The sequence below is a fragment of the Limanda limanda genome, chromosome 7 (assembly GCF_963576545.1).
Source record: "Limanda limanda chromosome 7, fLimLim1.1, whole genome shotgun sequence".
In the NCBI taxonomy this organism is placed as follows: domain Eukaryota; kingdom Metazoa; phylum Chordata; class Actinopteri; order Pleuronectiformes; family Pleuronectidae; genus Limanda; species Limanda limanda.
Genome location: NC_083642.1, coordinates 8,275,612 through 8,298,165, shown reverse-complemented (window position 1 = coordinate 8,298,165; position 22,554 = coordinate 8,275,612). Strand labels below are relative to the sequence as shown.

The 22,554-nt window shown below is 41.0% G+C and overlaps 1 protein-coding gene across 1 annotated transcript; it reads right to left on the bottom strand.

Annotated features, from left to right (window-relative positions):
- Window positions 1-1,383: 1,383 nt before the first annotated feature.
- On the bottom strand, window positions 1,384-22,339 carry si:ch73-181d5.4 (death-inducer obliterator 1). The gene is made up of 17 exons (XM_061074153.1): window positions 22,267-22,339; window positions 21,156-21,215; window positions 19,539-20,673; window positions 19,178-19,415; window positions 18,949-19,001; window positions 18,624-18,867; window positions 17,999-18,179; window positions 5,756-6,284; window positions 5,345-5,504; window positions 4,945-5,061; window positions 4,719-4,841; window positions 4,439-4,601; window positions 3,736-4,348; window positions 3,463-3,616; window positions 3,265-3,354; window positions 2,970-3,165; window positions 1,384-1,544 (listed from the first exon to the last, which is right to left on the bottom strand). The coding sequence occupies exons 2-17, from the start codon at window positions 21,199-21,201 to the stop codon at window positions 1,384-1,386; spliced, it is 4,203 nt and encodes a 1,400-aa protein (XP_060930136.1). The 5' UTR covers window positions 21,202-21,215; window positions 22,267-22,339.
- Between the last annotated feature and the right edge of the window lie 215 nt (window positions 22,340-22,554).

The window sequence follows — 22,554 nt, the reverse complement described above, 5'->3', positions numbered from 1 at the left end:
GGCACTGTTGCTTGAGCACCAATAGGCAGAGAAGTATTTTCAACTTTAACAAATGGCATTGAGACTTTGATATGTGTCTCAGGATCTCTGATTTCCTCAGTCTTAACGGATTCACTCTTTTCTATGCTGCTATGTTTCAAGAATTGTGGTTCTGGATCAGGGCTTTGAGGAGAATCTCGAAGGGGTGGGTCTATTTCTCTTAAAGGAACTGTATTTTCATATTTATTGTGAAACACAGTTTGCTGTTGAGGTTTTTTTTCCACCGGGGTAGAAGAACCACTGACTGAATAATTTTGAAGGTCATTGGGTTTTGGTTGTTCTGATATCTCAAGCGTCACATTATGAACAAGTTCATGTGAATGAGGCAATAGGTCTTTATCGGGGCACTCAGAAACAGGGGCAATTTTAATGGTAACAGGGGCAAATGATGGTGTGTTACTCTCGACACATTGACCATCAACCGACTCCAGCATATCACTCGGGACATTTGCAGAATTTGATTTCTCAGGGACTAGAGGGGAAAGTCCTCTGTTCTGTTTCGGTGAAAGAGACGCAGAATCTCTTTTTATAGGAGACGATGGAGATCTTTTATGACCATGAGAATGACGGCGTGTACTATGCTCTTTACGATGGCGACCCTGATGTTCAGACTGGTTTCTAGCTCTATGCCTTGACCTGTCGCTTTCACTTCTTTTGTGTCTATCCTTTTCTTTACGTCTATGGGAATGTGAAGGAGAACGCCTCTGTGACCTACTTGAAGGACTTCTATGGGAGTCCCTTTCACGATGACTCCGTCTCTTTGGTGACGACCTTCGCTTTCTGCTGCTGTATGAATTCGGCAAAGCGCCCGTACGGCTAGAACTATTCCCTGGTGAATATTGTGTCTGCATACTGCTTCCTTGAAATACATCGTCTTGAATTAAATTAAAGAGCGATTCATCCTCAGGGTCATAGGCTACATCAGAATCTTCAATCTCTCCAGCAGAAATATACTTGTCACTACCCTCAACATTGTTTTGCGTTTTATCTTGCTCTATAATGTTATCTGTGTCATTATTAGAAGCAGAGAGGGGAGTGGCTGGTTCTAACTCAACAGATTGTGAATCCACATTTGATTTGTCCACAGCCCCTGTGGGGTTGCTGGTCTTGTCTGTTGATTCCGATGGCCTGGATTCTGTTTGCATTATGCCACTCTGCAGTGATGACAGTTGACTAAGAGGCAAAGATTGGAGTGGAGAAGACAGCATGGAATCAGAAACAGAAAATTTAGCCATGAACATACCCACAGCCTCTCTCTGTTGACGTAGGGCCTCTTCCTGCTCTTTCAACTGTCGTTTCTGCTCTTCAATCTGCTTATTAAGCTCCTCGAGCATGCGCTGCTGTTCAGACAATGTTGCAGCTGAGACAACTACAACGCCTGTGGGAAGAGTTGGCATGACTGCAGCTGGGGTAGTTTGCACCGGAGTGGTAGTTGCAGATGGTGTTACAACCTGGGTAGAAGGTGGTGCTGGGCATGATGTCAAAGCTGATGTTGTAACAGGGGCCTTTGTAACGTGAGTATCACTTTGAATATCTTCGAAGATAGTCTCATCCTCTGGATCATAGGCTATATCGTCCTCCACGAAGCCCGATACTGCAGGGCCATCTTTCTTAATCTTCTGTGGAGCAGCCACTCCATATCCCATGGCTGGATCATACTCCTCCTCTGGGTCATATGGTCGGTCATAGTAGTTTTCCTCTTCTTCTATCTTTTTCACCTTGGATTTCTGCCCATATTGTTGGACGATTGGATCCACCATTGATCCAGACACATGAGAAAACACAGGAATGTTTTTAACACATGTCTTTGTTGCAGAACTTCCTTCAGCAGAGGCCGTAGAGTCAGTTTGCTTGTTGCGGTAAATAGACTTCATGATAGTCTGTAGTGGTGTTTTGTCTTTAGATTCTGTTTTGGAACTTTTGTCCATGATGCTATTGAAGGTAGATGCAGAATCAACAAAAGGGGAAGAAACAGGAGGAGTCACTCTCATTGAAGTCAAAAGAGATGGTACGGTAACTGAGCCAGAAGACGAAGAATCTGATGGTGAGCCAGGGCAAGAGGGTGAACGAGGATGGGAAGAAGTAGCAGGAGTCTCTGGATCATATGGTTGGAATATCTCCAATTTGTTAGAACCGTAGAGGACTGGTGGTTTTGGCATCCACATTGGGTCTTTGGACATTTGAACTTTGGGTCTCTTTTCTTCAATTTCCTGAGGCAAGCCACCTGGACGTTTTGTCTTCTGGACAATTGCAAGACCCAGAAGAAGATTGGGTCGGTTTTTTTCAAGCCCTAAGAAATAAAGAAAGGCAAGAAAACTGTGAGATCTTGGTCAAATAAATATTCAGATTCACATAACAGACAAGTATTGGCAAACAACTGTCAAAATTATATTGTTATGACCTCTGACAGAACTGACAGTGTGAACTGATGAGTGTAGAAACTGGATACATTTTTATAAATATCCTTAAATAATACAGTTCTAACTATTTTAACTAAGTAAGTTGTTTTAACGAATTAAGTACATACAAAATATTTAGATTTAATTCAAACAGATATTCAGTTTTGTCTTGGCGTACATAACTTTTTGTTGTCTACTTTTAGAGGCCAAATACTGAAATCTGACACATTTTTTACATTTTATGAAAGGGAGTTGGTTATTTAATCATAAGAGATGTACAAGAAGTGATTTAACTGGTGGATAACATTTCAAATTTAGATGGAACAGCAGGACTCGCCATCCTCCCTCAGTCTGACAACTTTAAGTCAATAAAATAGAACCAACAGCAGGACAAACCATTTGTATTTTTTGCATTATTGTGGCCTGAGTAAGATTTTACTGTTAATGCCATTAATATAGTTGCTTGCCTATGCCAAACAATGTAAAGGGTTTTTATGCAAGACTACTGCTGTAGACGAGGTTTCATCTTACCTGGTCCTTCAAGAGGTTGTAGCATTGATGGGATTGATTCTTTTGCACCGAGTGGGACAAGGTACACATCCTTGAGAGAGCGGCTGCTATTGGCAACAACCCCAAAACGACCTCGACTGCTGAAATACGAAAACAGGGAGACGTAGGCAACCTCCTCCTCTTCTGTTGCGGGCTGAAACCGGATCACACATAACTCCTAATACACAAAAAACAAACAAAACAAGATTCATGATACTGAAAAACTTGAACATATATTGGGTGCAGAAAGAGAAAGTATACAATGTGTACTGCTTGCCTTGTTAACGGAGGTCTTTAGCTTTGCAACATAGTCCCAAACTGTTTCAGGCATGATTCGTCCCCCAATTTGAATGGTATCCGGTAGATCCTACACAAAACAACATACAGAAAGTTCCAGTGACAAAGACAGATTTGATGAATACTGTGCTGTGTGAATAACAGAATATGTATGAAAAGTTAAAGTGCAGTACTGTACCGCTTTAAGGTTTTCAGCAGATCCTGAAACCAGATATCCCTTCGTAACGAACTTGGCGACATTGAGCATGTTTAGGAAGCCTTTCCACAGTATCTCTTGCTTAGAAAGGAACTGAGTAGTCTCTCCAGCATCCGGTGATTCAGAGATCACAATCCTGAAACACAAGCCACAGCAGCACAATGACAATCACATCCACACATGCTTATTTTAATCGAATGTATATTATACAAAACAGAATATATTTACATTTAAACTAACAAGAGTTGTATTTACCTTGACGATGGGCCATAGAGTCGAGGATCTGACATCGGCTTCGTTAGGATGGATTTAGGTAAAGGTTTTGTTGGTGGTAGCGAGGATCCTGATGCTAGTGAGGATCCTGATGCAGAGGTCAAGGCAGAGCTATTCTCTTTAATAGACATATAAGGGGATGATTGGTTAAGGGTCGTGTTGCTGGGACCAAAGGAGCTACTAGACGAAGCAGAGAACCTGCTTGCTGCAGTGCGGGGATCACGTCTTGAGATGGTCACAGTGGAGACAGCTGGAATCACAACTGGTGTGTATGCTTTGGTTGTTGTAGTAGCTTTAGGAATGTCTGGAGTCGGGGATGCAGGGGACTCTGAGACAGGGGAAGCAGGAGACTCTAAAGTAGGGGAGGCTGGAGAATCCCTCATGGGAGAAGCAGGGGATTCTTCAATGGTCAGTACTGGAGAGTCAATGACAAGGCAGGATGTTGGGGAGTCCATGTCTGGTGAGTCAGGTGGCGCCCGCAGAGGAGAGTCGCCTCCTGTATACCTTCTCCAAGAGGGTTCGGCCCTATCTTTGCTTTCAGAGATCTTGGGTTTTTTCTTTGCGGGTTCATCCTCTTCCCCGGGTAGTATCTGGCCTGTGGGAAGTAATCCATTCATTATTAGAATAATTAAAATAACAATATAAGATAATATCTGTTTAGTATTGACCAAAAATATTATTATACCTGTGCATATCTTGCATTTCAGGTCAAAGAGGTGAGCTTTGTGCTCTGATGTTGTGTCCTTAAGCATACAGGTGAGAAAATCGGATGTACTGCTGCTCTGGTTTGGATGGTTTATTCTGATCTTGAGCGAAGGAACAATTCTCTTCGGTTCCTGGGAAGCAACCTGAACCAACAAAGACACAAAAACAATGAGACCCCAAATCACATCCTCGGCCTTTCATGAGAAATATGGCACGAGGCACAGTATATTAATCAATTTAATGAAATAAGTTGTTCACACCATGCTCTCCGGTCTTTTGCTGGATCTTCTATCAGGTCTAACAGGATTCAAACTGGTCAAATCAATTGTCACTGCTTCAGGCTTCTGCTGTAAACGTGTTGCTTTAGCAGCAGCATCCTTAACCTAGATACACACAGCAATGGAAGAACATGGTAATTTCTGACACAAACATAGTTAAACCTTTCTGAGGCATGACAGCAGGTGTAAGTGTAATATACCACTTTACCTCTGCTGTTTCTTTTGCACTTGGTTCAGGTGCCTTGGTGGCCTGCATATCCTTCTGGCTCATCCTTGCCAGTCTGAAGGGACTGATGTCTCCTTGTACAACCCGATACAACAAGCCCTAGAGAGAAACCCGTAATTAGACTGTTTACAAGAAAAATATTTTCACTATGAGCTGCATGTAAAAAAAATTCACTAGGAAACATTTCTGTAATATTTAAGTGCCCATATTATGATTTTCCTTGTCCTTAATGTGTCACATAGCTGTTTTTTCTTGAAAAATACAACAAATAAACTCAACGAAGTAGACCCCAAAATTGAAATGTGAATATGTGAAGGACAAATATAGGCACTTTCAGAGTAATATTCCAATGAACTGTAAATCACAAAACAGATTGTATCACCTTGTTTCTTGGGTCTTTTAGGTTGAACATTATGGTTCTGTACTTGTTCATGTATTTGCTGTCTGTGTTGCGAAATATGTCGAACATCTCCATCTCAATGTTTGCGACAAGCTTTGCAGCGTCACTCTCAGACATGTCCAAATCCTCACAGTCACACACCCTAAACAAACAAAAGCAGTAAGTCAACAAGTTGTTACACAGATATTCATGACATGCAAGTCAATATTATTTCCAAAATATGTATAGTTTAGGAAAATGCTACTGAAATGTAGATAATTGAAGAACCTCCTAAGAGCTCATTTTCAATTTAATCAAGAGTGTAGTATTTGTACAGTGTATGACAGGACTTTGCATTTTCAGAGAATCACAGACTGAGGTTTTCAGTCAAACACTTTGTAAAACAGTTCTCACCTTTTGAACAGGATGCCGGTGAGGGAGCGCTGGATGCTCTGTCTGACCTGGGTGTTGGGCTGAGAGGGCCTGGAGGAGGGAGCGCTGGGTGCAGGAGGCACAAGCAGGTTCCGGGTTTCATTCAGCAGCGTGGGGGCTGAAGACGACTTCTGGCAAGATGCTGAGGCTGATACTGACGGAGGCTGAGGTCCAGACTGCTTCTTTGGTATGACGTAGGAGGTCTTAGTGACCATAAGGGCACCGGTTTCATGATGTCTGAGCACGGAGGTGGTAGGGGATTGTGCAACAGGAGACGGAGTAGACATAGCTTGGGTGGGTGCTATTGTGGGATTGGATTCAGCCGGTTGTGGCTTCGACACACCACTGTCCTCTGGCTCTTTTGCTTCTTCATGAGAGTCCCTGTTAGGTGGGCCTGGCTCAGTGACATGATGGAAAGAGGGAATGGTATCTGTAGAGGAGTCCTCTGGAGATTGTGTTGAGGAAGTTGCAGCCTCACGGTCAGCCTCTACTTGTTCATTGTCCGTATTAGCTGTTAGAAAGAAGAACAGTAAGAAACTTTGTGAATATGAAGAAATATGTGAACATCGATATGAAGAATATGTAAATCAACAGAGTAAAAAGAAGGTCCAACAGTAGATGACAACTAAATAATGTTGTTTAAAACAGATATGCTTGGAGTAAAATGGGCATGTATTTGGAATTTCTCAATTGTGAAATAAATAAAATCCAGGTATCCAATCTAAGTGAATGCAAGTGAATACATTTGTAATTGATTTAATCAGAAAATTATGATACATAGGATTAACAGAGCTTATATTACAACCTCCAGAATTAAAAGAATATAGAACCAAACTCCTCAGATCTCTGCTGGCATGGTTGTGGAAAGTGTGAGCCTTGATTCATATGTTATGATATAATAAATATAAATTTCTCCCCATGTCATTTGTTTTTTTTTGTTTGTTGGATATGGAAAGAAGAAGGAAAGATGAGAGGAGAGAAGAAAGGAAAATAGTAGGCCTGGCCTTCATGGTTGCTTATAGAATGATTTTGTTAAATTGAAAAATTCTTAGGCCGATAGTTTCTCAATAGAAACATGGTTACTGGAATTCTCCAATCTTCTTGGTATGGAAGGAATAGCTGATGAGTGCTATAACATTCTGAATTGGGACCAAATTTGGAAATTGCTTTCCACATGGCGTATTTGAGACTTAGTCAGATTGGCACTGTGCAGCCCCTGTGTGAAAAGTTTCTTCACTTAGGTTTTTCATATAGTCCTCAAGGTAATTATTTCAATTACTGCCTATGAGGCACTGTACTGTACACCCCCTTTATGTTACATGTTGCGGTGTATTGTGTCATTGTACTTTTCGTTGCCGTTTCTGTTAGTGTTGCAGTTGTATCAATCAGATGATGTTTTTTTTTGTAGGTCGATAATAAATACAAAAGTATAAATAAAAAAAGAAAAGAGTCTGAAAATGAAAAGAATTGTGCGTAGGATTTAAGGCCTTGTGTTTTTCGACTACAAATGACAACCTTATTAATAAAAACATGTGTATCATTTTTTACTGAGTTTTTCTATTGAATACTAGAATGTTCATATCCAGATTTATATTGATCCTAAAAAGACTGCTCCAACTTGTTGGATCATGTAAAGGTGATTCACACAAAACTTTAAACTACACTTAAGTTGAAGTTGAAGTCTGAATTTCTTAATTTCATCATTATCATCATCATCATCATCATCATAATCATCATCTCAGGAAGTTACACCACTGTTATTAAAATAACTACTCTTTGAATTGGCTTAATTTAACCTGTATATCACAAAGGAAATCATTCATTTTATGGATGATTTATCAATTAGTCTCCCAAAATACTGAAAGTAAAGGGAACATAGATATGACAGCTCTGACAAGTCTGCCGTTGTTTATTTTATCACTCGTCGAAAAGCTAAAGTGCATAATCTCTCTGCCCCACAGGGAATAAGGTCAGAGAGCAACACATCAACAGCTGTTCCTAGTCACCTGCAGTGCAATATATTAAGTTGTGATATCCACACAGACACATAGTTTTTATGTATGTGGAGGATCATAGACATATAACATAAATGGGATCAGGCAGTCTAAATGCCAGTGGGTGTAAGTGACTATTTGTGTCTTTACGTCAGCCGTGTGATATTCTAGTGACCTGTCCATGTTGAACAATGCCTCTCACACAATGTCAGCTGAGACAGGCACCAGCCCCCTGTTATCCTCTGAGGGGATAAGCAGTACAGATGATGGATGGATGGAAAAGCTAAATCTTGTCTGCTGCCAATTTCTATAAAACTCTACATTGGTAAGAAAAACTGTGGGAACTCTTTGGAGATACCTGCTTTTCTGCATTGGTTCTAAAGTATGAACTGGTCTTCTAAGTAAAACTCACTGACAACCAATATGCTTATACTATTAATAATCTAATGTATATTTATTGAACACATCGATTAAACAATCCCATTTCAAGTGGAAAGAGTCAGTGAACCCTTCAACTGAACCTCGATGGCTTCATCCATAGTCTCATCTGTCCACAAAAATTTTACCAGTAGCATTGCAGAGTAACTGGTTTGTTTTTTTTCTCCCAGAACAGCAGCTTCCTCCACTGTGTCCTGTTGCTCCATGCAACCATGCACAATGATTTCCATATGGTTGACTGATGGAAAGAGGTACCTTTAAGCTTTTAGTTGTTTAACTGGGCTTCATCATTAATTGTTCTACATAGTTCTTAGTCAGGAACCCACTTCTCCATGTATAAACACTGGACTGATCAATATGTAAACACTTTGACATGACAGCCTCATACAAATCAACCCTCAAAATGTTTGAGTTTGGTTTGTAATTCAAAGTAGCTCTAACCTTTAACCAGCTCTAATCCTGTTTCATTGATTGGACTCGTTGTTTTTGTAACTCCTGACTCCAGATAGATGTTGATCTAATCAGCTTCAGGGTTCACACTCCTTTCCAACTAACTTTGTCAATGTTTGATTGATGGGTTTAATATTGGAACATACTCTATGATAAAATTTCAAAGGGTTGCTTACTTTATTTGCCACTGAGTGTAAAAAAATGATGTTGAAGCCTACATTTTGAAGATGAACAAACATAATGTGGGCTCACTTTATTCCTACATACAGCACAGGCACGTCATAATGGTGCAAGTTATGTTTGATTCTGTCCTATGAGGAAATTCATTCTCTGGGTAAATAGTTTGAAGGAATTAAATGCAAAGTGTGCAGCCACAGTGCAACACCTGGAGACCAACCCCAGTTCTGACGCCAGTGGCTCAGTCGAGCATGTCTGGGCAACAACGAGAAAACCCTACACAACCACTGATCCAAAGGGCCATGACTTGCTGTACATATTCTTGTGATGAGGTGTAAATTCAAAGCTGAGTCCTTTGGAGTAAGAAGAATACAATGTGATAAAGCTGATGTGAGCTGTCCACTCACACAAAGTTCTTGTGTAGATGCTTGATTAGTTTCATAGCGATGAATTGAGGCTGAGTTAAAGTCTGATACCTATGAATTTCTTAGACTTCCCGGGCAGGGGAACAGGCTGGGGCAATGTCAATATACACATACTTCAAGAAATAGAAAACCTTAACAACAGCATTGCATTAAAGGAAGTAAGTGAAGGATCCAGGTTTAGTGAGACATCTGAAGAAATATCCTTTTTCTGCTTTGGGCCACTGATGAGCAGAAAGCCCAACATGAATTAATGAAAATGTAAACGTGACTTATTAACGAAGGAAGGAACAAATATTTAAGTGAGTCACTTCCTACATACATTAGGAAAAGAATAAGGGACCTTTACTTGTACTTCAGTAAGCGTGTGTGTGTGTGTCAGTCAAAGTGGGGAGAAAACGTGCAATTCTCAAGGGTAAATGTGGTTTTATATGTATGAAACTACTGTACATAATCATACAATCATTTTAATATTCATTTGGGGTATTTCATGCGGTTTCCATCTCTACACACTTTTGTTATTTCTGATTTCATATATGATCAAAGTCTCTACATTCACAATTCTGAAGTTCCCGGTCAATGATCACTCTGAACCACTGTTACCTCCAGAATGTTCCAAGGAGATTCAACTGAAAGTTTCCATCAACCACCAGCTTCCAACTTTACTGCCACCAGCGTCTAGACTCCAGGGGCACGCTGTCCTTTCTCATGTCTTAGCATGGACCTTTTCTTAATGAGGAGGCATCACATCAATGTAGGCTAATCACCAAAGCCTTTCTCTATTAATAACTACTGCGATACACTTCCAATTACATGTCTGGTGAGCATGAAATCAGTCGAGACTGTGAAACAGAGTTCAGAGCATCAGTAGCATTGTTCTAACATGTTTTGTGTCTGAAATAAGGTCATGATCAACCACAAACATCATATCTGTACGATTTCATTTTTATTGTAGCACCGTTTTCCCCTTTTTGATATAACTTTCCCACCGTTGCTGCTCGAGGCAGCCATTTTATCCTCAGCACAATAAACTCTCCAGCGCCATAAAAGTCCTCATCTCTTCTCTGAGCAACTGTTCACTTAAGAAGCAATCTCAGGGGCCAAGATGCTTCATAAATCCGGAGGCTTTTCTTCTTTTCCTGAATTTACACATTTCTGTAGAAATTCTGTAAACCCATTATAACTCACTGAATTTCACCCCTATTACTTGCAAGCTTTTATATTGCAGCTTTGCAGTCCTCTTCCCTCTGATGACATCTCACAACTACACCTTGTTTTGTGAAATTAACCAATAGGAATTTCCGTGACAGTAGTTTCTCAACCTGTTTTCAGACCCATGACACACTGCTCATAACTTTGACTGCTCAAGATTTGTTCAGAGAAAGGAAATGGAAGTTCAGTCTGAATGTCAAGTCTGCACCAACAAACACTTAAGGTAGGTTTCTCTGAGCTCTAAACTATTTTCTTTTGCACAAGAACAAACTTCTCATTTCACTTAACTTCCCTGAATCAAATTCCAAAGTCACTGCAGCCATGGATCCATACCTGGCTTCAGAATGAATTGCTGCACCAACCATCATGGAACACCATCATAACCTTGCTTGTCAGGTTAGACAAATCGGTCATTGTGAGCATGGAGGTGAGAGAACCTCCAGGGGAACCAGGAAGCGGTGACTGGCACAGCTGAGACGAGCTGGCCAATCAACTCTCCCTGGATTCAATACGCAGCGGAGACACATGGGATGAAGACAGACACACAAGGAGAGCCTGGAAGACGCTGAGCTTAGCAACCTGAAAAGGCTATGTGGGACAAATTAAGTTGAGTTTGTTGAGTTCATGTTTACACTGTGTGAAGACATTCAAATGCTGAGTTGGAGCCCCCAGTGGCCTCATCATATGCCACAGTGGAGCCCACATGCTCAGTCATATATATCAATTATTTTTTCACAGCTCATTCAACAGTGGAGTAACATATTTACTTCACATCTTGCATTAAAAGGCCTCCTGCTTAAAATGTGTCTCCTGTGACCTTGGCATCGGATCTCAATTCCCCTCTCTATATGCAAATGAACATGTTCATCATTTCTGCTTAAGAAAATCCAACATTAAGTTGTTTTTGCCCATTGGACTGTATAGAAAGTATATTAGTGTGTGTTTTGGACTGAAAATGAGAGAAAGAGTGAGAGAGCGAAGCCAGGAGTGGCCGAGGGAATCAAAGCGCCTAGCTTTTCAATAAAAAGATTTTACTCAGATGAAAACAAGATAGAAATCAGTATAGAGCGGCCGATGTTCATATCGTGGAAGTGGCCACAGCTAAATCAAGGTATGCACTGAGAAGAATAAAAACGTTTTGGTTGTGAAACTGTAGCAGGTCAGAGGACAGCAGTTGAGTAGGAGGTCCCTCAATGTGGCCCAGGACATATCTGCATTCACACTGATAAAAGAATGTGGCCACGTGTCCTCAGTGCATCTTGGGTGTGTCCACATGTACATAGAGCTGTCCACTTGTGATAGGATCACATCAGCTGTTAATACCAGGTCTGAACGAGGTCCCAAAGTCGGAGAAATGTTGTAGTGTGACAGTATGAGAACATCACTGAATTATATATGAAGGCACAAGGCACAAAAGAAAAGGAAGAAATGATGATACTGACTTTCTACAACATTAAGCAATTCAAAAGAAGTATTGTGCCCCACTTACTGTGTGATATTACAAGGTTGGAACTTTTCCACATTCTTGAAATAAGTCTAGTTAAAATTGTATTTGCTGACATTGTGATCCTGTATGTCTGCTCTGATTCCACAATAAGGGAAATCCAAATATCATGTTTGGGCAGCTTTGATCTTTTGCTTTGAAGTCAACAGATGACATCATGGTCCACATAATGACAATTTCCCTAAACCCGTCCTTGTGTTTTCTCAGTTGCTGCCATGTACAAAGCGAAATATGTTTGTATGGAAATATGTTTATACAGGCAAGCACACATACTGCTTATTACATATGTATAAAGGCTATGTACAGCTGTAATTGGGAAACTGATTCTACAAAAATGTATATACACTGCAATCTTTTTGATGTTAAAAAGAAACCTGCATAATCCCTCACAAGCTGCGAAATACGTCGAATGTCAGCTATTCATTCTCTGTGGCTGCATGTTTTCTGTTTAGCCAGTAGAGGGTGCTCGTGCTTTACAATTAAAAGCCAGAGACAACGAGGTGCTGAAATGAAAGCGTTGAAAAATACACGTTTAGGAAACTCACGCTTAACAGCCGTTGATTTACAAGCTAAAATTCAAATAGATTTGAGCTAAAAACCTGACATTGTTGGCATCACTTCTTATAGTAAATACCTGTCTTGCTCAAAGCTAAAACTGATCGGTTTGAATTGAACCAAAGTTCCAATGGAAAGAAATGATCATCCCCGACCTCAACATTTTTCCATCGAGATCATTGGAAATCAAATCAAAGAGATCACATGTCTCTCACATGCCAGTTACACTGTCATGTGATCCCACGGCACTCAAAGTCACCACAAGGGTCCGACTGTACACTCTTAAAAGAAATTAAATTTACTCCAACATAGAAATTAGTTCATCAAGAATGAATCCAATTTGTTTTAATGACTAAAAATAAAGTTATCTGTAAGATCTCCTTATTACTAACATCCTGTGTCATGTATAATAATAATAATAGAGGTGTGTGTATTGGGTTAATCCCTGAAATGACAGTACCAAACCATTAAAGCATCATGTATGAGTGGATTTCGCAAGAAGTTTGCATAATGAAAGGCCTGAAACATGTCATCAGTGTAGTGGGGTGAAACTTTCAGACACCTGTTTGTTTCAAAGGTTGAAACAAGAAGGGAAACAGCTCTCAGGGAGAGTTTCACTCAGATCAAGTAGAATACACATGATTAAAAACCATTAGACCGGAGGAACAGAGTGTGCACATGGCAACGCAACCTGTTTATTTGAAGCCACAACTGCTCTTTTGCAGGGGCGTCTGCAATCAGGGAATTCGTCATTTGAACTTAAATGATTCCTCGGGGTGTGGGGGGGACTGTATCAAGACGGTGGACTTTCCCTTCTAGTGACTTCAGACCAGCCACAGCCCAGCAAGGCTTTTAACGACACATAGGGCAGCATTGTGTGCTTATGTTGTGTAACGCAGCACATGATGCACCAGGAGTCAAGTGTGACAGGATTTTAGACTAAATTTAAGTACCGAAGAGAGATGACAGAGAAGACGTTGAGGGCCCTTACTCCCGTGGCGCCATCTTTAAATCTAAACTATGTGGAAATGAGTGATTATCTGCACCCAGGTCTGATCAGCCTGTTATAGGTTTGCCTTAGAAGAGGGTGTCCTTCGATTAAAAGGCTGTTGACGCTATCCGCTGGTGGTCGCTAACACCCGTTAACATCTACTGGTGATTGGTACCTTTATTTATTTGAGCTTTCTATAATGATAATTACAGTTCAAGCACCTACATCCTTTCAAAATGCAGTTGTTTAAAACATAATAAAAATAAAATATTTATGTATTGACAAGTGTGCTGCTTAAGCAAAATATTTGTTTAAGAGTGAAGTTTTTTTTTTGATGCATTACCTCCCACTAATAGTGAAAGTAAAAAAAATCAAGTGTGACCATGACTGAGGGCAGATTTCAACTGAGATGTTGACAAAAAAAAAGCAATGTTATATCATGCATTGTAGGAAAACATGTCCAAGACATTTTTCTAATATATGATGATGGGAAAGTCATTCTCATGACTATTCATCAAATGCTCTAACAGAAATCTAAATGATTTTATGTGCATCGTTTATTTTTAGATAAAGTTATCAAAGCAAAAGTCAGTTTGAACATGTCAAAATTAAATAAATTAGTTTCCAGTGCATATATAGTGTTTATACTGTTGAAATAAAGTAAGTTGGAGAGAAGTGTTAAAAGTGTTCTGCTTTATCACCAGAAATAGTAAGGAACCAAAATTAATCTTAAGTCACTATCGCTAGGAAAACAAATGTCACTGCACTTTGCTTCCTGAGTTGATGTCATGTGTTGATGAAATTGTGCAGCGATGCCACCCCCCCATCAGGAGAGAACCTCTGATCACCAGGTCCCCTCTGCCCTGTGGACTGCTAGTTAGCAGATGCTGTCTCAGCCTGCAACATCTCCTGACCTCAAGCCCACTGAGAACCAGTGAGGCGAGCTGTAACACACAGCTGGAGACGTGACCTCTGTCCGCCAAGAGCCAGAAGCTTAGTCAGAGGTTTCTCCCGAAAAGTCTCAGCACTTCACAGCTGCACATTCAGAGGCTCATTGTCTCCACGAGGTGTCGAGCAGAGGCGGCTGCGACAGGGGATCAGCCAGGGTCCTGATGGACTGCTGTTAAACTACTGATGAGATGTGGTTCTTTTTTTAATGTGGACAATGTCGACAGAGATATGCTGCGACTAGTGTTTCGGGAGTTCCTTCGAAAGGTTCGGGTTCAGTATGAATCAGCAAAAGTAACCGTGGGCCACTGGAAATATTTGCTGCTGTAGTTTTTGGGGTTGGTTGATCAATGTTTTTGATCATAGCCAAGATAGAGCAACCTTTTGGACAAACTTTAGCTACTTTTCGTAGAAGACTGTTCGCACTGAGAGACAAAATACTTTGTCTTTTCTGGATAATACCCGGAGGATCTGGACGTGTCAACACAAAAGTGTGAACCAGTTGAACTAGATAACAAACAGATTTTCTCCCGTCAGCTACAGAACACGGTCTGTGTAACGTCTGACTGAGTGGATGTGCACCGAGAGAAAAGTTTGAGGCAGAATGAAAATACAATGTGTTGACCTCACAGGCCTATTCAACAGCAGATACATGTTACAGTAGGAAAGGTGTAAATGATGAAAATTATTACTGCGGAACTTGAAATTGAAATAGTTTGTTGATTTTACCAGTAAGACCTGTGCATTTTCTGCTATGAAATGTAAAACTGCTGAGTTTATAATGACGCTGGTTCACTTGATAAAAGTTATCACTGAGGTTTGCATTTCATTCAATGTTTCAAATGCCACTATAGTTGACTAGTACAGGAAAGAAAGAATTGTTTTAATAAATGAAGTAAAGGTTATAACCAAGCTTGTAATATTCTTCTTCTATGCCTTTGCTTGTGTATTGTAGCCTATCTTGGCCTATTAATCAGAGGAACAGTGTGAAACCATTGTCTCATCATTTTCGTTGCAGTTTCAAACTAAACTGGAAACCCCTCAAAATCAGTTCCTAGAAGCGCTCGGTCAAAAACTCCCAGGGAACATTTAATGTGTGTTTTTCTTATTCCTTTTTGAGTTGGGTTATGAGTCCATTACAGTTGCTCACAGGGCAGTCGAGTTTGAAGTTACTTATGTCGAGTTTTGGACTTTCGAAATGAAGTGAGGAATAATTACCTTTGCCAAGGAGGTTATGTTTTCACCCATGTTTGTTTATCTGTTTGTTTAATGGTTGGTTTAACTGTTAATATAATACACAAAACTAAATAAACCTTTATTCACCAAACTTGGTGGAGGAATGGGGCCTGGGGAGAACCTATAAAACTTTAGTGTGGGAACGGATTTTTATTGTGACATTTTAGTTATCCAGAAGTCGGAAGCATTGTATTCTGCTTATATAAATCTAAATCTAGAAAACGTAAAATGTAAAACGCCAACCTAGTGTCTGTTGTATTTATCTTTATGCTTTATGCACTTTTAGTGAAAGTAAGGAGGAGTTGTTCTGCTGTCAAAATCTGCAATTCTACACTAGTTCAAAAACAATCAACGGAAACCACAAACATTAAGTTTTTTTAACTATTATTGATAATCTTATTGTAAAGTACTTTGTTCGCTTCTTATTATGTTCGTCTGAATATGAGGAGGCACATGTGAGTGTGTGTAAGCAGAAGTGAAAGGGATAGGGGTTCAGAATGGCAGGAGTGTGGGTGTATTCATTCGGTTTGATCCATAAAAAGTTAGATCAAACAGATTTCCTTAAACACTAGACCCTGTATTACTAAAAAGAAAGTCTGATAATTCCTTTCTCTCTAAACTTTGTGTGTGTGTATGGTGAGGAGCAACAGGTTCTTCCTTTTTCGCAGAGGCTCAGAGGAATGGAGGATTTCACTGACGGAGGCCCGCTGACACCTCCACTCACATCGTCGTGGAAACGAGACCAGAATTCTCCTTTTCGCTGTTGGGTGGAGTCCGGGTTGAACGTCTTTCTAGCACCTGCACGGGTGAATCCTGAAATTCTCTCTGTAGCAGCAAGAAGTCCACTCCTGCTCCAGTTACCAGATGCCCAGTCCCTAGTCCTTCGAGATGCTAACCAATCTGGTATTTGTGTGTCTGTACCGACTAGTCCAAAAGTGTGTGTCTGTGTGTTGAGTGTTGATGGTTACGACACTGTTAGTTGAAACATCAAGAGACCAAGTTTACCAGGTAACTCAGACCTGGTAGGTTGTCTGAACACGACATGGGGACAAGGAAGGTTGTACAATGTGTATGTGTGGGCAATGAAGTGCATTTCCTGTATAAGGTGCAACTAAAAGTTGAATTAGCTTTCGGCATATTTTATGCAACTGCCATCAAAACTACAAGATACAGGAGTCCAAAACAAACTATAAGGTTTGGGTATAACAATGTCAAACCATTGTATTCACTAGTACTAAAGAGCTGTGAAGGGTTTGATGTCTCCGCTTGATGATGAAAACTGTAGGTATCATTTATTTGTCTACATTTGACTGACTTTTCACATCACGTCAAATTGTCACCAGAATATTCTATGATTAGTGTATTAAGTGCACGTAGTCAAGTCGGCAAAGCTTTCCTTTTTAAAATGATCTTTCCACAGTGGCATGCAAAGGAAGTTGAAGAGTTCAAATGTTATGGAGAATTGGATTTTAAAGTTGTGATTCTTGAAGCTTCTTGAAGACAAAAATGCAAAAATCAAGGTGTTTCCATTCGTGAAATTCTGTAAAATGTTGTGTGATCCTCTTCCAGTTGACTCTGAATTGACCTTTTGCGCTGCTTGTTATGGTGAAAAGCGGAACCTCGAACTCGATTCTCAGGTGACTCTGAAGTATTATTCAAACTCTTCAGTGCAGCTGAGTTCATCGAACGAGTCATGTTTCCAGAATAAGAGACTCTTACCAAAAGGCTCATTGTGTTACGTGTTCCCCATCATCCTCCTGTGAGTGGTTGTCATGTTGTGTTTTCAGTGAGCTTGCAAAAGACCTCGGGCAAAACTGAACATGGCAATGTAATGGCAAAAAAAAAAAAAAAAAAAAAAAAAAAAAAAAATGAAATGTAATGTAATGGTGTTTGAATACATGGATACTAAACGTGGTAAAACACCCTGCCTACCCAGCAATACCATACACACTCCTGTATTTGGTTTGCTGCTCATTTAGCAATTTCCGGTTATGAGACGTGTGTAGGTGAGTGTGTTTTGTTGAATCCTGACTGAAGACCGTTTCAGCAAAACACTTTGGACATTTCAATTCAACAACTACAAAAGTGAACATACTTACCCACTGCTGACCCCTGCTACTTGTCAGCCATCCCAGAGAGAGAGGGTATGTGTGTGCGTGCTTATGTATGATTGTGTAACATACTGCATTAACTCAAAGAGGGAGGAAAATCTATAATGCCAACAGAGACGATTTGTGCACGATTTGTGTTTGAACTGCTGTATGATTTGAATGTGTACGAGTAGTGAATGGTACATACACGCTGTGTACAACTTAGGTGATGGTATTGAAGTGGCCTGAACTTCTGTGAGAATGGGGTCACAGGATATAGGAGATGCAGGCTCCCCATTTCCTCCATCCTCCTCCTTCATCTCCTCCTCTTCAACTTTTTCCTCAGCTTTTCCTGCTAACCTCTTAGACGTCCTAACAGACCTCTGTCCCTGCGAAGAAAATATTTACGGAGGTCAAGAATAAAAGACACCTAAAGGTTTGTGTTACACTGCAGTTTCAATTAAACACAGCATATGGAAAAGACCCAACAAGAAAATATGTAACAGCATGAAATTTAGGTGCCATGATTATTGTAAGAGGAAATATCATGGTTTCACGGTTTTCACGCTAAGCGATACTACAGAACGAAAAGCGGGAGGAGCTGGTCAGAACCCGAAAGTAAACAAGGATTTCTTCCAAACGTGACTTGCAGGAGATTTCTCCACACGGCGCACATACAAATTAAGTAACTCGCGAGAGGAAGGACACCAGTTAGATATCGTAATTCTTTTATAATTCTAACTGTTATCAAACGGTTAAGTAATGAAACCACATCCCTATTACCTATACACATCAAACATCTATCTCAATGTCTCCGGAATTAAATTCCTTACCGTTGCAGCTGGTCTGGCAGTGGCAACCTTTCTCTGTGGCCTTGCTCTGGACTTGGGCACCTTAGGGCCAGATAGTGTCTTCATAGTGAAGGCAGCGTGCTGGAGGATGCAGTCAGTGCCACAGTAAACAGAGTCCTGCAGGGCTTGTTTGAAGCACCCGGATCCTATGCACAGGGGAAGAGAGCTGTCCACCTCAGCTTCAGGTTCAAGTTTAGGCTCAGGTACAGGGTCAGCTTCAGGCTCAGGCTCAGGTTCAGGTTCAGGTTCAGGTTCAGGTTCAGGTTCAGGTTCAGGTTCAGGTTCAGGTTCAGGTTCAGGTTCTAGCCTGATCATAGGGGCCTCCTCCTCCACCTGCTCATCCTCAAACACGACAGCGTCCTGAAAACAGATTCTCATTTTAAACCAAGAGAACATAATTCCTTCATGCAACACATTGTTTGACAGCACAACTATTCTACTAAACAAACTACTGCTTGCTGCAAAGAAGTTGAACAGACATTTTAAAACGTAATGAGCAATCTGAAGATCACTTGCAATCAAAATAAAATGTTAACCTTGAGGACTTGCTGCTCCTCCCCTTCTCCGCCAATAGGACTCAGTGTCAAACACTCAGGAAAGCTAATCTCGGGCTCTGGCTGAAGGTAAGGCTCAGACTGAAGTTGCCTTTTGGTTGTGCAGGGGGGGCAGATATACTCTTGCCCTTTCTTCTCCATCTTACTACCTTGTGTCTCACTGACACCAACGCAGTCGCCATGGAACCATTCCTGGCAACTGTCACAGCAGATCATGAACCTAGAGGAGCCAATGAACAAATACAAGTGATGAGGAAGTGAGACTAACAGATGGTTCAGGTATGCAAACCTCTGAAAGTGCAACTCCTGCTAAAAGATCTTGTTACCAAAAACGGGCATGTACCTTTTGTTGTGTTTCTGTCGGCAGATGCAGTACAGAGCATTGGAGTCATAACCTTCACTGTCCGATATGCTTGAATACTCTGCTATGCTTGTAAATTTCTCCTCCTCTGGTGCATCGTCATACCGGCCAGGAGTTACATCAGTAACCTGGTCTAAGTCAGTGTCTATGATTATGCAGTCTGAGTAGGATCGTTGTGCAGGACTCAGAGTCATAGCGGAGTGAGCAGGTGACATCACCACTTCAGTAGGGATGTGTGGATCGTGTTCCTCTTCTTGCAACTGCTGCTGCGGCTCAGCTGCACTTACAAACATCACATCATCGTCCACTTCATTTGCAATGATCGAGTGAAGCTCCACTGCCCTGCCCCTCCCTCTGCCTCTTCCTCTCCCTTTTGCCCTACCTCTTCCTCTGCCTCTACCCCTTCCTCTGGCCTTTCCTCTTCCACCTTTCCCCCCTCTACCTTTCGTGTCTCCCTGACTGCTATTGGATACCAGCTGCTCCTTAATCTGCATCAGAGTCATGTCATCACTGTCCTCTTGACTAGAGATCAACACCACATCACTTATTCCGTCTGACGCACAGTCGGAAGTGAGCGGTTGCGAAATTTCCATTTCATCAGCAGATTCCATATTATCAGGCCCTTCAGTTTCTATTCCCTGAGGAGAAAGAGCCTTAATGGCATCAGTAGCCTCCAAAATGTCAGGGGCTGCAAGTGCATCTGACATGTCCATTGACAAGTCCTCATTCCCGCCTAGCAGCGAGAAAGCAGTGTGGAAGGCAGACCCAAAGTCCTGCCATAAGATGGGGTCGAGACTCCCTCCTGCAGAGGCTTCTGAGGCAGGCTCTTCTGAAGCAGGTGAGGAAGGTGCAGACCATTCAAGCTCATCTATAACACTCCTCGACGTCGATGCAGCTTTCCGAGGGCTGCAGGCCTCTGTAGCAGCCGGGGGTGTCGCGTAGGTTCGACGAGCCCTGCTCCTGCGTACAGGTGGAGGGCTGTGTGTGAGGTCTCCAACTTCTTCCATGAACTCTCTTCTTGCAATGGTTGTCCGTCTGAAGCCCCAGGACTTTGTGACCTGCGAGAGGGATGGCCGAACACACGACTCTGCTTCTTCTGTCTGGCTCAGCTGCTCCTCTATAGAAAAAGAGAAACACACATCAGGAACATAGTGAGAACTAGGAGTTGGAATCTCTAAGCACCTCGCGTTTCGATTCTGAATCACAAGGCTACGACTCACACTAAAACTTAAGTAACTTCTTCTGCAACAATGAAGTTGAAAAAAAAAACTGTGCGTTGTTGTGTGATAATCTGCGGGAAAGAACCTCTCTCCTGTCTGCAGCCTGTGTGTGTGTGTGTGTCTGAGTGTTTGCCCATGTCTGTCACTCACAAAAATTGATAACCACATGAATTTAGTTATTAATCAATGGTGTCAGGTATTGTTCAGGTCCTTATAACTTCTGATTAGTGTCGGTGGGAGACTCTGACCAGACCTTTAATGTGCGACCGTCCTGATCCTGAAATATATCTAATAATCGAGAAGTGTCTACCCCTCTAGCGAGAACCTACATCTATTTTATATTGATCATTAATTCATGAACTGAAAGAACATGATTTACCTGTATTACTATCATCTGTGAAGCAGTTATTTTTCATGGGGTCCATGCTGATGTCCGAGACTGTGAAAACACAGAGGAAATAGTTAACTGTTGGTCTGCTAGACGAGGACTTGATGGAGGAGGGATACATTAGGGAAGACACATTAGATAATGGGTCTTTATTAATCCAGACACACGACTTAGCATTATAGCTGTTGAGCTCAATTTCTAAATATTGGCTGTTGTGGGTGATGACTCTGTTTAGAATTGTTTTGGGGGACATTTGAAAATTTCTTAAAACATTTCATAACTTTGGTTTGAGTACAAATACCCTCTCGACATCAAACCATAACAAAGTTTATGAAATACCAAACTGAAAAGACATGTTAAGTTTTAGTTGGCACTGTTTTAGGAATAGATTCAGTTCAACTCCCGTTAATTTGTTTTATCTTGACATGTGTTTCTATTGATAGCCAACGCCAAACATAAACAAAGGTGCATTAATTTACTTGATTGTATGTTTACCTTAAAAAATGGGTTAGGGTTAGAGATACATTTACTGAAGTTCTGCATTTTGGTTTAATATGAAATACCTATTGTATACTGGCTGATTTATACTCTTACTCTTCAAGAAATTGTGATAAAACAATATATTATGGTGATAATGATTTGTGATTATCTGATGAATTCATCAATAAGCCAACGAGTGGATCTCTACAGTTCCTATGTTTGGTTTCCAGTGAAATGGACCTGGTGTAATAGGATTAATTCTGCAGACTCTAATCAGCAGAAATGAGAAGTAGGAGCTCTTCGCCTCCATGTTCCTGACACTCGAAACAGAAACTACAACACACAGACCTGGTTCATTTCACTACCAGAACACAGTCAAGTGAAGAAGCTCAGAAAGGAAACGTCCTCTCTCCCACAGTGTTACAAACCCGGAGTGTTTCTGCAGAGGGACAACAGGAGGGCGACCGACATTGTTCCCATCAGCTAGCCTAGCTAACAGCTAACAGCTAGCTGCTACACTCCCTGGTAACAAAGGCGACACGCTGACCGGACAATGCTCCTTGAAGACGAATAACATGTTCCTCGTATTTACAAGGAGACGATGTGAAAACAGAAAGCATACCTTCGGTGTGAGAACGACAGTTTCCCAGTTGCGGAGAGATTATCTCAGCTAGCTAGTTAGCTAGCGCAGCCTTCCATTTTCTCTGCCGTGGTGATACGAACTATCGCGATAGGTCACTTCGGGTAAAGCTCCGAGGTCACAGCATCTGTTGATCATTTTATTCTTTTATTTTCTTTTATTTAATGGAATTTATTTATTTTTCCATATATTTTCCATAATATTTTGGTTTTTAAATGTGTTTTTAGCCTGGACGTCTTGGCTTTTACAACCTTTTTTATGGAACTTAAT

Coding starts and splice junctions, on each gene's coding strand:
- si:ch73-181d5.4 (XM_061074153.1), bottom strand. CDS start 21,201: ATGGACCCCATGAAAAATAACTGCTTCACAGATGATAGTAATACAG. Junction 18,868..18,948: donor GAGGAGGCCCCTATGATCAG/GCTAGAACCTGA, acceptor TGAACCTGAGCC/TGAGCCTGAAGCTGACCCTG. Junction 4,842..4,944: donor GTGCAAAAGAAACAGCAGAG/GTAAAGTGGTAT, acceptor GTGTGTATCTAG/GTTAAGGATGCTGCTGCTAA.